The 15,835-nt window shown below is 31.9% G+C and overlaps 1 protein-coding gene across 1 annotated transcript; it reads right to left on the bottom strand.

The window, feature by feature from the left end:
* Positions 1–7,945: 7,945 nt before the first annotated feature.
* On the bottom strand, positions 7,946–10,421 carry LOC140049429 (hyaluronan and proteoglycan link protein 2-like). The gene is made up of 4 exons (XM_072094311.1): positions 10,351–10,421; positions 9,862–9,909; positions 8,585–8,767; positions 7,946–8,295 (listed from the first exon to the last, which is right to left on the bottom strand). Exons 1-4 carry the CDS (start codon positions 10,409–10,411, stop codon positions 8,012–8,014), a joined length of 576 nt encoding a protein of 191 aa, XP_071950412.1. The 5' UTR covers positions 10,412–10,421; the 3' UTR covers positions 7,946–8,011.
* Between the last annotated feature and the right edge of the window lie 5,414 nt (positions 10,422–15,835).

Raw genomic sequence — 15,835 nt, 5'->3', positions numbered from 1 at the left:
CTCAACTTGTATAAAACCACATACATGCTATTTAAAAATAAACATTATAACCGCACTTATCTTAATGTTGATAATTATTGACAATAACATGTATGTCACCAATCTTGTTTCACTTTGTTCTTGTGAACAAAGTGTCTAAGAACCTTGGGATCATTTCTAGGCTTTCTTCCTTCCTCCCAACTAATATTCTCAGGACCCTTTATTGCACACTCATCCTTCCTTATTTGAGCTATGGTAACATTGTCTGGGCCAACACTTACCCTTCAAACATCATTAAACTCTCTATCCTACAAAAAAAAGCTATCAGGACTATATCTGGCGCTCATCCACTGTCACATTCCTCCCACTTATTCTCCAAACTCAAACTTCTCAAACTCTCGGATATTAACCTATCCCAGCAAGGTGTCTTTGTTTTTTTGGCCACTCACTCACTTCTCCCTTGCCATCTTAACGACCTTTTCGCTCCTAATAATACCGTTCATAAATATTATACTAGAACAAGAAATAACATATATATCCCTAACCATAACACCAATTATTTTCAACATAGCATTAGATATTCTGGACCTCTATTGTTTAACAATTTACCCCCCTCAATTTCCTGTGCTGCTAACCGCTATTCATTCAATAATAACATAAAAAATTACCTTTTGTCTCATTACTGATCGATCTGTTTGATATGGTCGTTGTTTCCATGTTCCGTGACTTGCTATCTTTATTATTCATTTGTCATCATATTCGCTATATGCCATGCAGCTGTACTTTTTTCTGTTCTTTTTTTATTTTTTATTCCAACTTTTATCTACTGGTTTTATATATATTTTGTATTTCTTTATTGTTTAATTAATTTATTTTCTTTATTTATATTTTTTTTTTCTTCTCTTAATTTAAATATTTTGTAAAGGCAATCCCGTCACAAGATTGTAATCTTTTTGAGATTTGCCTTCGTCCATTTTCTTGTTTTATCTCTTGCCATTTTGTTTTTGTTACTTTTGTCTTTTGGACGTGAATAAATGTTCCTTGAATTGAATTGAAAAATATACCGGTATCCTTTTCGAACTAAAATTGACACTAATAACTGAAACCCTATTTATGCTTTATCAAAATCTTGTTTTACCACATATTCATTTTTCCTATATTATATGGGCTGATTTTAATAACTGCCACCTGCATTCACTTCACATACAAAAAAAAAGTATGCGTCTTTGTACACACTCGCATTACCTAGCTCCTTCATTTCCTTTATTCCATAAATTAAACAGTCTTAAAGTTTTTGATATCCACAAACTTCAAATTGCAATTTTCATGTATAAATTCCACAATAACTTACTTCTTGACATATTTTCTAATTATTTTATTAAATCATATTGTTTTCATTCATATGAAAATAGATCATCTAATTTGTATAGAACCCACTTTTTTGTTACTGACCTTGCTAGGTCTTCTATCAGAGGACAGGGTCAGAAAATATGGAATAAAATTTAACCAAGATATTCGCAATTGCAATTCTTTATATTCTTTAAAATTAAATTCAAAGAGTATCTTTTATCTGCAAATTTAGTTTACGCACATGTTTTTTACATTTGATTATTTTTTACCTATAAGAGAAATACCATTTGATAGGCTATTATTAGTTGATTTTTGCCATGTTTGTTAGTTTGTTTTTTTCTCACTTTATTTATAAATATGTATACATATGTGATTCGTTTATTTGTTTTTATATGCATGTTTACTTTTATAAGAACCTTCAAGTGTATACTTTACTAATATGTATATGTATAATTGAATATATAGATGTGTGTGTGGTACGGTAACTGAAAATAACAGAAAGTATAATTCCTTGAAATTGATATTCAAATATAGTAGCCGCCTGCTTGATATGCAGATGTCCTAACCATTAGACCACTGGGGCTTTCATGGTATTGTTCAAACTCGATTGGATAGCGACTCTTTAACATTCTCGGCGTGGTACGGCGGAACAGCACTAGTCCTCAGTTGTACGCACGCGCACCAGAGATCAAATTGATACGCCCTCATCTTTCAGTATTTTTATTCACGAGGCGGGATCTCCAAAGAAATACTTTTATATATATAAACACATTAGGCAATGAACATTAATTTGAAACTGCCCGGTGATACACTGAAATTTAATTAATTAATTTGAAACGATATATATATATATATTAGCTTTTAACCAACAACAATTTTTATTTATTACCTCCAAATTCATGGCTCAGCAATGGGCACAAAAATGGCGACATCTTTTGCAAATTTGTTTATGGCACAAAACGTTGATAGCCATATGACACGTAACTACAGTTTTACATACTAGATTTATGTTGCTAATGTACTGGAATTTATAGTTTAATTTCCATTTGTTTTCACTTTTTTGGTGATAGGTTGACGTCTTTTAAAACGTTTGCACCCCGTGCTGTCAACAGATCAGTACGCCAGTTTTTGGCTTAGTGAAATAATTGTATAACCAATAACCAGTACATGTGTCAAAAAGTAAACATACATCTTGTAAATCTTTCATAACTGTTTATTAAAGAACGTATATATTCATCAAATTAGGCCTATCATTTTTATATTGTGTTTTTAGAGTTTTATTATTATTATTAAAGTTTTGATGGATTCTTAAAAATATAAACATCAAACATTTTAGTCTTAGGTGATATCCCCAGCTTCGAACGCCAGGAGGTCCTTCTTCACATCCCCATCGTGGCATTTTGATCAGGTATCGGACACTGCCGTCTGACAACCACCCGGCGTTGCATTGGTCATAACCAAAGTTTGCGCTGCTTGTAACTGATTAGGAGTGGCGATTACAGCACCGTTTTCAACACATTTTTGTTTGGCTTGTTCGAAATTCAAAAATTCGGGGGGGGCGTTGGTTGGAATCACCACCCGAAAGGAGACAAATTTCCATCCAACTTTTCTAGACCCGAATTTTCCGTAGATTACGAATATGGAAGGAAGCATTTTCGAGTTATAAGGGGTCGAAGTTCAAAATTGACCAATTACAACAATGTATTATGTATATGTATATAATTTATTTAAGCACAATTTGGTCTTTTATTACATTTTATGATTATAGGTGTCTATTCAATCACCTTATGAAAAAAATTCCCTTGTGATTAATGGTCAAATGTCAATATTGACCAATCATAGAATGTACCTATAAAACCAAATAAAAACTAATATTTAATAAAAATTGAATGTTTTCTCATCCCTAAACTGGATTTGGTAGATTTTGGATACGGTATGTTATTCTCCATAAAATTGTACTTTCAATGTTTTTTTTTTTCCTTTTTTTCCCGGGCAGGGCTTATATTTTTGGTTCCAGCAGATTAATACCTTATGTGGTAATTATCAATTTATTTTCGTGAATACTATTCATGTTTTATATAAAAAATAAGTAATTATTCTTAGTACACTTGGACAAATAAAAAAGTACCTTATAAAAAACCAATTAATATATTTGTTTTAAATTAGCAATATAAGTACATATGTCCGTGAGATTTAATTTAAAATAATTCATTTAATTTTTATTTATTGAATTTTTTATTTGTTTTTGTTTTCGTTTTTCGATTATCGCATGATGTAAAACGAAATCCAGTATCAATAATAATCGATCACGTGTGGAATAATGTCATGATAGAAAGAACAACGAATGATTGTCTTTATGTTCGTATAATATAAAAAAATGTTTTTAATACTTGGAATTTGTCTGATGCTTTTGTATTATTTTGTCGAATTGTTTGTATCTTTATATGTTTTTTTTTATGTTATAAAAGATTTTTGTATTTTATTCTACATAGATGATGATAGGTGGGGGAGGGGGTGGGGGGGGGGGGGGGAAGGGGGGTTGGAATCACCACCCGAAAGGGGACAAATTTCCATCCAACTTTTCTAGACCCGAATTTTCCGTAGATTACGAATATGGAAGGAAGCATTTTCGAGTTATAAGGGGTCGAAGTTCAAAATTGACCAATTACAACAATGTATTATGTATATGTATATAACAAATTTATTGAAGCACAATTTGGTCTTTTATTACATTTTATGATTATAGGTGTCTATTCAATCACCTTATGAAAAAAATTCCCTTGTGATTAATGGTCAAATGTCAATATTGACCAATCATAGAATGTACCTATAAAACCAAATAAAAACCAATATTTAATAAAAATTGAATGTTTTCTCATCCTGTTAATCAATCATATCAATGTAAAAGATCGAATAAAATATCAATTCATCAGTTGACATAAGGTCAATTTCATCAGTTGACATAAGGTCATCAACATTTTAATATGCGTATTAGTTACCAAATACTGTAAATGCAAATTTGTTCAAACTATGATCGATGGTTTTACAAGTAATCACATTATTTAATCGGTAAAGTTATGTAATTTCGAATAATTATCAATAATATATTTTAAGGTTTTTGTTCCTATTAGTTTGGTTTCTTAAAACAATAAACATCGTAAGTGTGATGCCAGGAAGTCCGTCTCCACATCCCCATCATGGCATTGTGATCAGGTCAGATCAAAAACTGCCGTCTGACAACTAACCAGCTTGGCATCGGTCATAACCATTACATGGGCTTGTGCTGCTTTTAACTGATTGGGAGTGGCGGTTTTTGCACCGTTGTCAATGCATTTTTGTTTCGTTTGTTCAAAATTCAGCGTATACCGTCCAACTGCAACGCAGAACACCCAAAAGCGCTCTAACAATTAATACAATACAATATAAAGGTCTGATTCCATGGTTTCATGAGATACCATTTATTTGTTTTATAAATTGTATTTTTGGTGCTTAACAGATGAAATATAAACAAATTGGGCTCCCGAACAACCATGACAAAATCACCATTCTATCTGTAACTTAGACCCTTTCCCGCTTTATACAGATACTTAATTTGAGAAGAATTTACTTACTTGAGCATGTGCATTTTTTAATGTCGTTCACATTCTCGTTGACTTCTTCTATTTCAGACAAAAAGGGAAAAAATCAAGTATCAATTGGGCTTAAAGTGATCAGAACGGATTAATTAGGATATTCTGGCTATGTTGACTGCCTCTAAAATTCCACTCACCCTAACTTGATTTCTAAGCATCTTTTCAGATTTTTCTCCTTGACTAATACTGTGGAATACAATTGACAATATTTAAAAAGTTACACAACAGCAATAGTTCGTTCAGAAAACTCCTGTTAGTATGTAGAAAATCAATTGTAGGCCTATTCAATTGCCGTCTACTTCATATACAACCATGCTATAGACCTATATCGATTTTTTAAAAGATAAAGTTACTTTTTAATTTGATTTTCGGCCATTTTTCCAAATCTGTATTCAACTTAAAAGTAGATAAAGGCACATGAGAAACATTTTTTTTTAACAAATTAGTTTTTTTTTTAAAATTAGTTAGTTTCCATTTTTCGACATTTTTTGGAGAATTAAAAATACGTCTAAAAAGTTTCCCCAAACTGGATTTTAATCGATTTTGGATATGTTATTCTCCATAAAATTTGCGCTTTCATTTTTTTGTAAAGTAGGTCCCATGTTCTTGGTTCAACTACCCGAATACCTTATGTCCACTATGCTAATTATAAATTTATTTTCGTGAATACAGCATAACGCATTGTATACTGTTAAAAAAATATTCATTTTAATATTTAAAATAAGTAATTATTAGTAACACACGAGGACAAATAAAAAGTACCTCATAGAAAACCAACTAATATATTCGTTTTAAATTAACAATATAAATTACAGATGTGCGTGTGAAGATAATTTAATTTGAATAATCAATTTAATCTTTATTTCTAACAAATGAATTTTCATGCCATTTTAGACAATTTCTGGAGAATCAAAAATACGTCTAAAAATTTTCCCTAAACTGGATTTGGTAGATTTTGGATACGGTATGTTATTCTCCATAAAATTGCACTTTCAATGTTTTTTTTTCTTTTTTTCCCGGGCAGGGCTTATATTTTTGGTTCCAGCAGATTAATACCTTATGTGGTAATTATCAATTTATTTTCGTGAATACTATTCATGTTTTATATATAAAATAAGTAATTATTCGTAGCACACTTGGACAAATAAAAAAGTACCTTATAGAAAACCAATTAATATATTTGTTTTAAATTAGCAATATAAGTACAGATGTCCCTGAGATTTAATTTAAAATAATTCATTTAATTTTTATTTATTGAATTTTTTATTTGTTTTTGTTTTCGTTTTTCGATTATCGCATGATGTAAAACGAAATCCAGTATCAATAATAATCGATCACGTGTGGAATAATGTCATGATAGAAAGAACAACGAATGATTGTCTTTATGTTCGTATAATATAAAAAAATGTTTTTAATACTTGGAATTTGTCTGATGCTTTTGTATTATTTTGTCGAATTGTTTGTATCTTTATATGTTTTTTTTTATGTTATAAAAGATTGTTGTATTTTATTCTACATAGATGATGATACTGAGAGCATTGTGTTTACATTTTTCGAATTTTACTGATGCTTTTGTATTATTAGGTCATATTGTCTGTATCTTTAATCTAAGATGTTTTAATTTTATTCTACACAGATGATGATACTGAGAGCAGTGTGTTTTAAGTTTTTGAATTGTGCTGATGCTTTTGTTTTCGTTTGTATTGTTTGTATTTTCTATAGTGTTATGCTGAAATAAAAGATTATTGATTGATATTTATACATATAACCTTATACGATCGATAATAACAAGATGTCACAACAATCCTAGCGATGTTCTGCATTTCGAGATATTTAATGTGTCCGCGTTACGGTGGTCCATGTTGTTGAATTCTGGTAGGAAGTGTTGATGTCCTTCAGATGTCAAGATTTCACCAAATTTGATCGCGGGTGAAGCTCTTCTAGCTTTTAAATTAAGACTAAACTAAAGGTATTACACACGCTGTCGTAGGATGCGCATGCCCGCTTCTTAGTCCTGTGCAAACGCGACTCTACAGCTCACTATGTCGGTCGGTTGGTCGGGAAACACTAACTAAAGTTTGGGCACGCAACTGCAACCATGTACATTGCCTTGTTTTCTTTTTATATTAAAAATACATTGTCCTCTAAAAAAATCAATAAAAAGACTAATAAATTGTTATGTCGCAGTTTTAATAAATTTAATAACTTTCGTAGGAAAAAAAAAAGTTTTCACTTATAAAAAGACAAAATAGATGATTAAATTCAACTAAAACCACATTGAATTCCAGTCAATTTAACTATTTTTTGCTTTAATTACAGTTTTTTAGAACAACTCATGGAATACCTAGGCTTGTTTTACCATGCATATTGGCTGAAAAATTTCGTTGAACAATTTTTATTGTTTAGCTTAAGTAAAAACATAAATTATTAATTAAATTTATCATGTGTTTTCTTAAACATTTTGCAGAAATGTAATGATTCTTCCATGTTTCGATACCCTTTGGTTATTTTTCATTGACGCTATTTTCAGAGATAAGGTTCTCGAGGTACGTAAAGTTTTTTGTATTGCTTGCGCACGCGCAGATCGATCTGTTTACAATATGAGCGGAGACAGTGTTACACTTAACGTTTACGTTCATGCGAAAACCCCCTATTAACAACCGAAATGTCGTGCAAGGTACCCTTGCAATCATCTTTTGATAGCGTGAGCGTCTCATCTTCTTCACCTCGCGCTGTCAACAGACTACTACGCTAAGGCTAATAACTAAGTAAAATCATTTTATAACCAGTACATGTGTCAAAAAGTAAAGATACATTTTGTAAATCTTTCATAAATGTTTATTAAAGAACGTATATTAATCAAAATATCATTGATAATATTGTATTATTAGATAAGTTTTGATGGATTCTTAAAACAATAAACAAAGTAAGTTTTACTCTTATCTTATCAGAAAGTTTTTGTAATGATGATTATACGCCTAAATGCTAATACAACATAAGATAATAATTATCAATAATATATTTTATGATTATTGTTCCTATTAGTTTGGTTACTTAAAACAATAAACATCGTAAGTTTTACTCTTATCCTGTGTTCCCAAGCTTCGAACGCCAGGAGGTCCCTCTCCACATCCTACTCGTGGCATTGTGATTGGGTATCGAACGGTGCCATCTGACAACCACCCAAAGTTGCATTGGTCCATTCCAAAAGAATATGCTGCTTGTAACTGATTGACAGTGGCGATTTTTGCACCGTTGTCAATGCATTTTTGTTTCGCTTGTTCAAAATTCAGCGTATACCGTCCATCTGCCGCGTAGAACACCCTAAAGCGCTCTAAATGAATGAAAAAAAGAAAAAAAAAACATCATTATGAATTGAGGAACATGTCGTTTTCCAATGAATAGTAATAATTATACAGTTTATAATTCATAGGTAATTGCTTTCTGTTTCTACTGACAAAAACAATCTTGGGAGCACATAGGATTTATACTATCGCCTCACATTTTGCTATCCGGCCTATTGCCACTCGGTATGTTCTCACCCGAACATATCGAACAATCTTTATCTTTTGATACTAAGATGTAAACTGTATTCATAGACGGTTCATTTGTGAAATACTTACTCGAGCAAGAGCATTGCTGGATGTGGTTAATCTTCTCGTCGATTTCATCTAATCTGCCAAGGATATTGTCTTCATGGCCTTGAAGCTGTTGCTCCATCATGTTAAGCATGGTTTGGATTACATCTTCTATGCCTTCAGCTAGATGGTCTACTGCATCTTTCAGTGAACTGTCTTTTATAATATCTAAACATGATTTTTAAATAAGAAAAACAACAATTTTTAACCATAACGTTTTTATTCGCATGCAACGTGACTCCACAGCTCACTATGTCGGTCTGTCGGTCGGTCGGTCAGTCGGTCGGTAAAAACTAACTTCGACATGCAACTGCAGCCATCTATATGGCCTTGTTTAATTATAAATATATTTTCCCTAAAGAATTAAAAAATTAAGATAAATTAAATCCGACTTTGAATAGGTTATTTTGTAGTTTTAATCAAATTAATCACTTCCGTAAGAAAACAAACGTTTTCACTTATAAAATGACTAAATAAATGGTTAATTTCAACCAAAAATCTATTGGCTGGTCCATTTGGATATGTTTTGCTTTAGCCTAAATTACAGTTTTCTATGTGTGCAAGTAAATAATTTAAATAACTTTTCAATCCAATTTTTGGTTAAAAAGTGAATAAATATTATGTGATATTAAAATAGGATATTAAAAAAAAATAATGATTTTTTTTTTCAGGGGGACAATACATCTTTAATTTTTAATCTTATTATATACCATTCCATTAAATATCATTATGTTGGAATTTTATCTCCCACGTTGCTTGTGCAATAAGAATTCATACTACATTTTAAGGAGTAATGTCATACTATCTTTCTTTTATCCTTAATTTTAAAAATAAGAACAAATCCTAATTTCTTTACAGCTTCTAACGTTACATTTCTTTCCACTTGGTTAAATGCTTTTGCGAAATCAGTGAAAAGCATCAGGTCTCTTTGTGATATTTATATTATAAGAATATAAATCTTCTACATAGCGAAGTTAACGTCAACGTTGGGCCCGAATGGAATTGGAGACCTTCTGGGAATATCTGGTGTCGTATACATGGAGATGGGGTTCAATTAGGCATTTGAAATCAGCATTGCTGACTCTTACGGTTGCCACTGCATCTAGTATCTGCCTCAGACATATTGGTGTATGCCTCTCTGGTAAGGTGGAGACTGGACGAGAGAAGCCCTTGGTCAATTATAGGACCAACCAATATGCTTAGTTTCATCATCATTTAGATGAATGTAAGACTAATTGACAGATTTATTTGGACTGACTTACTGTTATGTTCTTCTGATGATGAACTTCGGCTTCTTGAAAACGTCTTTGCTGCAATACAAAGTGATAAACATTATTTCAAAATAATACAAACAATATTATAACATAAAAGTATACAGAGTTAAATATAATGCAAATTATTATCATCCGATGAAGAGAAAGAAACATTTCATTAAGAAAATTCTGTCCAAATTTAGATTGACAGGTCCGAGTAGTATAAGAAATCCGTCTCTAGATATTGATGTTCATTGAGTCAATTCAATTATTCATTTTTTTTTATATTTCCTTTCGACGTTCAGTTATCCAGAAGTAACGATTTTTCATGAAAATGGGTAATCAGGCTTTATTGGATTAGTGAAATTGTAACGGTTCACGTAAAAAGGAGTAACAATTTTCGCTAAAAATCGTTTAACTAACCGCACATTAATTTTAAAATAGGCCTTGCCAGCCCATATTCAAAACTAAATATACCGTAGGCTAAAAAAAACTCACCATGTCCAAAGGCAAGAAGAACAAACAACAGACAGATGCATAAGACGGCTGAGTGTGCCATTTTTAGTGTCGATAAGTAACAGGTGAATTGAAGTGAATTTTAGTTGAATGAATGGTGAATTTATATTGTTGGCGAAGGGGAAGGACTTAAGTTATCACATTTAGAGGCCCGATAAGATAATTTTTATACAATACAGAAAGGATGTGATAAAATAAGTTCAAATGTTTTACAATAAAATGGAAATAATATATCAATAATTATGTCAATCAGAAAAAAAAAAATACAGTTGTGTATTATCTAAAAGGGTATACTTGTTACATTAGAGCCATTCGGATTGTTTGTAGATTTGTTCGGTTCATTTTGTCTAGTTACTGACGGGAAAGAAAATCTGAAAAAAAACACCACGTGTCATCTTCTTGTGGATGCCCAAAGTCATCATTTTCTCTTGGCCGGCGAGTTTAAAATTAGATTATTTCTATACAAAAGGTAAGCTTAAACCTGTCCCTTGTAACAGCATGCATTAAAGATATATTGTCCCCATAAATTTGTTTTTTCAAATGTTTTGTTGAATATTCCATTTAAATGTCACATATATAGTTATTCACTTTGACCAAAAACTTGATAATAATAATAATAATTATATACATGAACAATGTAATTTAAATACAAAAATACTTACATTTGTAGGCCTATAGTTGAAATAATTATTCATTTTTAGAGGTTTTTATTTTACAGAAGGCAATAACTTTATGAAAACTGCAAAATGGCCTATTTAAAATCTGATTTTATTAATCTTTTTTTTGTTTGTGAGGGACAATACATATTTAAGAAATCACTCTATATACACTGATACAAAGTAAGTTTGTATGCCACTGCGTAATAGTTTGATAACGTGTGTTTCGCGGCTACTTAGTAAGAAACACACGATGTTCATGGCGTGATTTATTAGCTTTATATCTTATCTATCTTTATCAAAATAAAAATTTAGTTTACAATATGTTTTTGTTTTTATCTCTTGTTGTTCCGCATAGAATTTCAGTGTCATCTACATATCTGAAACACAAATATGGCACCACTTCCGTCAATTCATGAATACGTCAGTAAAGATTACTCACTTATTCCTAAGACTGGATTGTCTTTTATTTTTAGATTTAGATTTTTATACATCTTTAAAATGCATTGTAAATCAAAATCATTTCAGGAGACCTGGCATGTTATGGTCCTTTCACACATTGACGACTATATATTATTGATTTGGCAAGTGAATCACTGGTTTGATTTGATTTGATGGTGGTATGAACGGGTGTCACGAAACCTAAGACCATGAAAGCTAAGACCCCCTAAGACCTAAGATCACGAAAGCTAAGACCCAAGACTACAATTTACAAATTCTAAGATATACTACAGCTTAAAAACAATACTTGTTTATCCATACATAATTTTAAACACAGTAGGTGTCATTTATTACCATAAATATTATTAAATACTACCGCAAAACATAGATAAACTCACATAATTTTCGCCCGTTGAGTAAATGTATATTTTTTTCTTTACAACAAACAAACTTGACGGGTTGTTTGTTAGTATATATTTACTCCATTGTGTTGGTTCAGAGGACGTTTTTCTTACGCACCTGCCTTTCCTGTATTTTGACTCCAAATTTGTTGACTAACTTTATCCTGAATACAACACTTTAAAATTAGGATTTATAAGTACTTTCAGAAGGAGAAACACATAAAAACAAATAAATAAATCTTTTAAATTGATGAATTTACAGACATGTTTCTTTGTATACTCATAGAGATATTATAGTGAACTATAATATCTCTACCTGTAACTCCTCGAGCTCCTCCCCGCCCCCCATGCTCAATGGTTTTGTTTCTATGATGCGCCAAAAGAGCAACAATAATAGTACAAGTATAAAAACAGAAAGAAAACGAAACAAAAAAACTTATTATCATGATATTTAAATTAAAATTTATTTGCCAGTATTTATTTCTTCGTACTTGCATGATTATACTATTATCATTACAATTTTAATTTTACATTGTTCCATCCACACTGTAAATGGACTCCACGGAGTTTTCAGCCCTCTATATAATTTTTGCTCTTTTGACGTTCCATAGAAACAAAAACATTGAACATAGGGTAGGCCTACTGTACTGTAGGCTAGCTAGTCATGCGAAATTCGCAAAAAGTTTGTGTGCGAGAAAAACGTCTGTAAAATCATCAATTTAAAATTGTATTTGTTACTTTTTATGTGATTCTTTTTCATTAAAGTGCCAATTCTAAGGTGTGGTATTTAGAAAAATTGGGAGTTAAAATACAAGGCAGGTGCGAAAGATAAATATTTGTAATCTTAGGTCTTGGGTCTCAGCTTTCGTGATCTTAGGTCTTAGGGGGGTCTTAGCTTTCGTGGTCTTAGGTTTCGTGACACCCTGGTATGAACGTAAGGAAAACATTTGTTCACATAAGTCAACAGATTTTTTTTTCTCATGTATTCAATAATAATAATCTTGAGATGAGAGCGCGTCGTATTAATAACTTGTTAGTCAGTTTATTTTCATAAAAATGTATTCGTACTTTTAATTTTCGAAATAAAATATTGAATTGAATTACTCCGTCCCTAATCCCCATCTCCCCTGGTATTATAGAGTACAAATTAAAATTTCATAATCTATTTGCGTACAATTTGATAACTGGCAAATTCATTCGCCGCCACTCCTTTCGATGGAATTGTTGGATTTAACCATCTTTTATTTGGAAAAATGGAGATGTAGGATAAAAAAAAGAAAGAAAGAAAGTAAAGAGACCTGTTCGAAGACCAACAAAAAGTATGGACTATGTGAGTTTTTGTGTGTGTTTCTGAATGAGGTTTAAACAAAATAAATGTAGGTCACCTTTAACAGACTATTTGTCAGATAAAGCATTGTATTTGTTGTTAAGCCGATTTTTCACTAGGCGAATTTGTTCGGGCGAATCGAAGGCGTAAAGAGGGATTTTGAAGATGGACACTTGATTACACATGCGTATAAGCTGGTGCTTTCAATTCACACAAGTGGAAAATCGGCTTTGTGGCTACAAAGAGAGATGTCATTGCTTATCAAGCCTTTCCATTACATAGCACACAGAAACATTCGGCCCCTAAAGAACTTCAATTTTATGTCACATCTGGTATTCGATTTGCAGATGATGGCATGCGTTCCCGTTGGAACGCTTTCCTTCACAAAAATGCTTCACTCTATGAGATCCAAATTGGCAATTGCCGCAACATCCTCACTGAGTTTTAAGTTGATATTCACTCTAGAACTATGAAGTTGAACAGAGAACTTCCTGCATTTATTGAGGCTATTGAGGAGGATGTACAAAACTACGTCCCGAATCCAGAAACGTGACAATCTCTCAAAACAAGAGAGGCAGGCCATTGCCAAATTGCATCAGCGTAATGATATCACCATTAGACCCGCTGATAAAGGTTCTGTCACTGTTGTTATGGACATCAAATTTTATGAAGACAAGCTAAACAATCCTCTTCATTATCGTAAACTTACAACGGATCCCACCCATGCAATTGCGGATAAAAGGTGACTAAATCTGTTTCTGTGATGGTAAAAAAACACTCAATCGTTCCTAAGTTTGGACCTCATTTTGCACAGGTTAATGATGTTGAAGGCAGATTTTATTTCCTACCTAAAATCCATAAAGCAGGCAATCCTGGTAGACCCATTATTTCGGGCAATGGCACTGCTAAAGAGAAAATTTCTGAATATGTGGATGATTTACTTAGACCATGATATGTCTGATCTCCTTTTACATTCAGGACTACACGGACTTTATCCACAAATTTAACCAAATTCAAAATTTACTTAATAATTCTGTTCTGGCTACATTAAATGTTTCATCGTTGTATACTAATATCCCTCAAGAATTTTAATTTACAAACAGATTCCAGGTAAAACGCCCACTAAAGCTTATTTACGAGAACTGGTCATGTTGATTTTAACCAACAACAATTTAATTTTTTTTTTTTGGAAATGACCATTACCTTTAAATTCATGGAACAGCGATGGGCACAAAAATGGCGTCCTCTTTTGCATATTTGTTTATGGGACAAATTGAGTCCAATTTTCTGTCCCTCCAAACCCAATAAACCGCTAAAGTTGTCCCAATTTACAAAAAGGGTGATCAAAATCTCTCGTGTAATTACAGACCAATTTTAGTTCTTCCCGTCTTTTCAAAACTATTAGAAAAAATTGTCCACACAAGACTATATAATTTTATTTCTTGTTTTAATTTATTACACAATTCCCAAATTTGGTTTTAGATCTAAACATTCCTCATACATGGCGATACTTGAAGCCTATAATAAAATTGTGACTGAGTTAGACAAAAAATGCCATACTCTAGGAATTTAGCTGGATCTCTCGAAGGCTTTCGACACGATAGACCACGAAATACTTTTACTAAAACTTAAAAATTCCGGGGTTCGTGGGATTGCTTTTGAGTGGTTGAGGAATTATATTACAAACAGAACACAATTTGTTATTTACAATGGTCAGAAATCGTGAAATCGGAATAATTGCATAAGGTGTGCCTCAAGGGTCGATTCTGGGTCCCTTGTTTATTTTATATTTAAATGATAATAATTATACATTCTAGTAACTTCTTTTCATTTATCATTTACGCTGATGATACACATTTATTAGCATCACACTCTAACATTACACATCTCATTCGCACAGTAAATTTTGAAATGACAAAGGTATCAACCTGGCTAAAAGCTAATATTCTGTCTCTCAACTTGGATAAAACCACATACATGCTATTTAAAAATAAACATTATAACCGCACTTATCTTAATGTTGATAATTATTGACAATAACATGTATGTCACCAATCTTGTTTCAAAATATACCGGTATCCACTAATAACTGAAACCCTATTTATGCTTTATCAAAATCTTGTTTTACCACATATTCAATTTTCCTATATTATATGGGCTGATTTTAATAACTGCCACCTGCATTCACTTCACATCCAAAAAAAAGTACGGGTCTTTGTACACACTCGGATTACCTAGCTCCTTCATTTCCTTTATTCCATAAATTAAACAGTCTTAAAGTTTTTGATATCCACAAACTTCAAATTGCAATTTTCATGTATAAATTCCACAATAACTTACTTCTTGACATATTTTCAAATTATTTTATTAAATCATATTGTTTTCATTCATATGAAAATAGATCATCTAATTTGTATAAAACCCACATAGTTCACTATGTCGGTCGGTTGGTCGGTCTGTCTGTCTGTCGGTCTGTCTGTCGGTCTGTCTGTCTGTCTGTCTGTCGGTCTGTCTGTCTGTCTGTCGGTCCGGTATCACTATGCGTTTTATCGCTTTCTGACCTTATCTTAATATCAGTTTAATCTAGCTAGGTAAATTTTTCACAGTATATTCCTTATGGCCAGGAATCAATGTGGTTATGT

This window comes from Antedon mediterranea, chromosome 1 (assembly GCF_964355755.1).
Source record: "Antedon mediterranea chromosome 1, ecAntMedi1.1, whole genome shotgun sequence".
Lineage (NCBI taxonomy): Eukaryota > Metazoa > Echinodermata > Crinoidea > Comatulida > Antedonidae > Antedon > Antedon mediterranea.
Note: the sequence above shows the minus strand (reverse complement) of the source record. Positions and strands in the feature narration are given on the sequence as shown.

Coding starts and splice junctions, on each gene's coding strand:
- LOC140049429 (XM_072094311.1), bottom strand. CDS start 10,411: ATGGCACACTCAGCCGTCTTATGCATCTGTCTGTTGTTTGTTCTTCTT. Junction 9,910..10,350: donor TCTTCTTGCCTTTGGACATG/GTGAGTTTTTTT, acceptor TTTGTATTGCAG/CAAAGACGTTTTCAAGAAGC. Junction 8,296..8,584: donor CCAGCAATGCTCTTGCTCGA/GTAAGTATTTCA, acceptor TCATTCATTTAG/AGCGCTTTAGGGTGTTCTAC.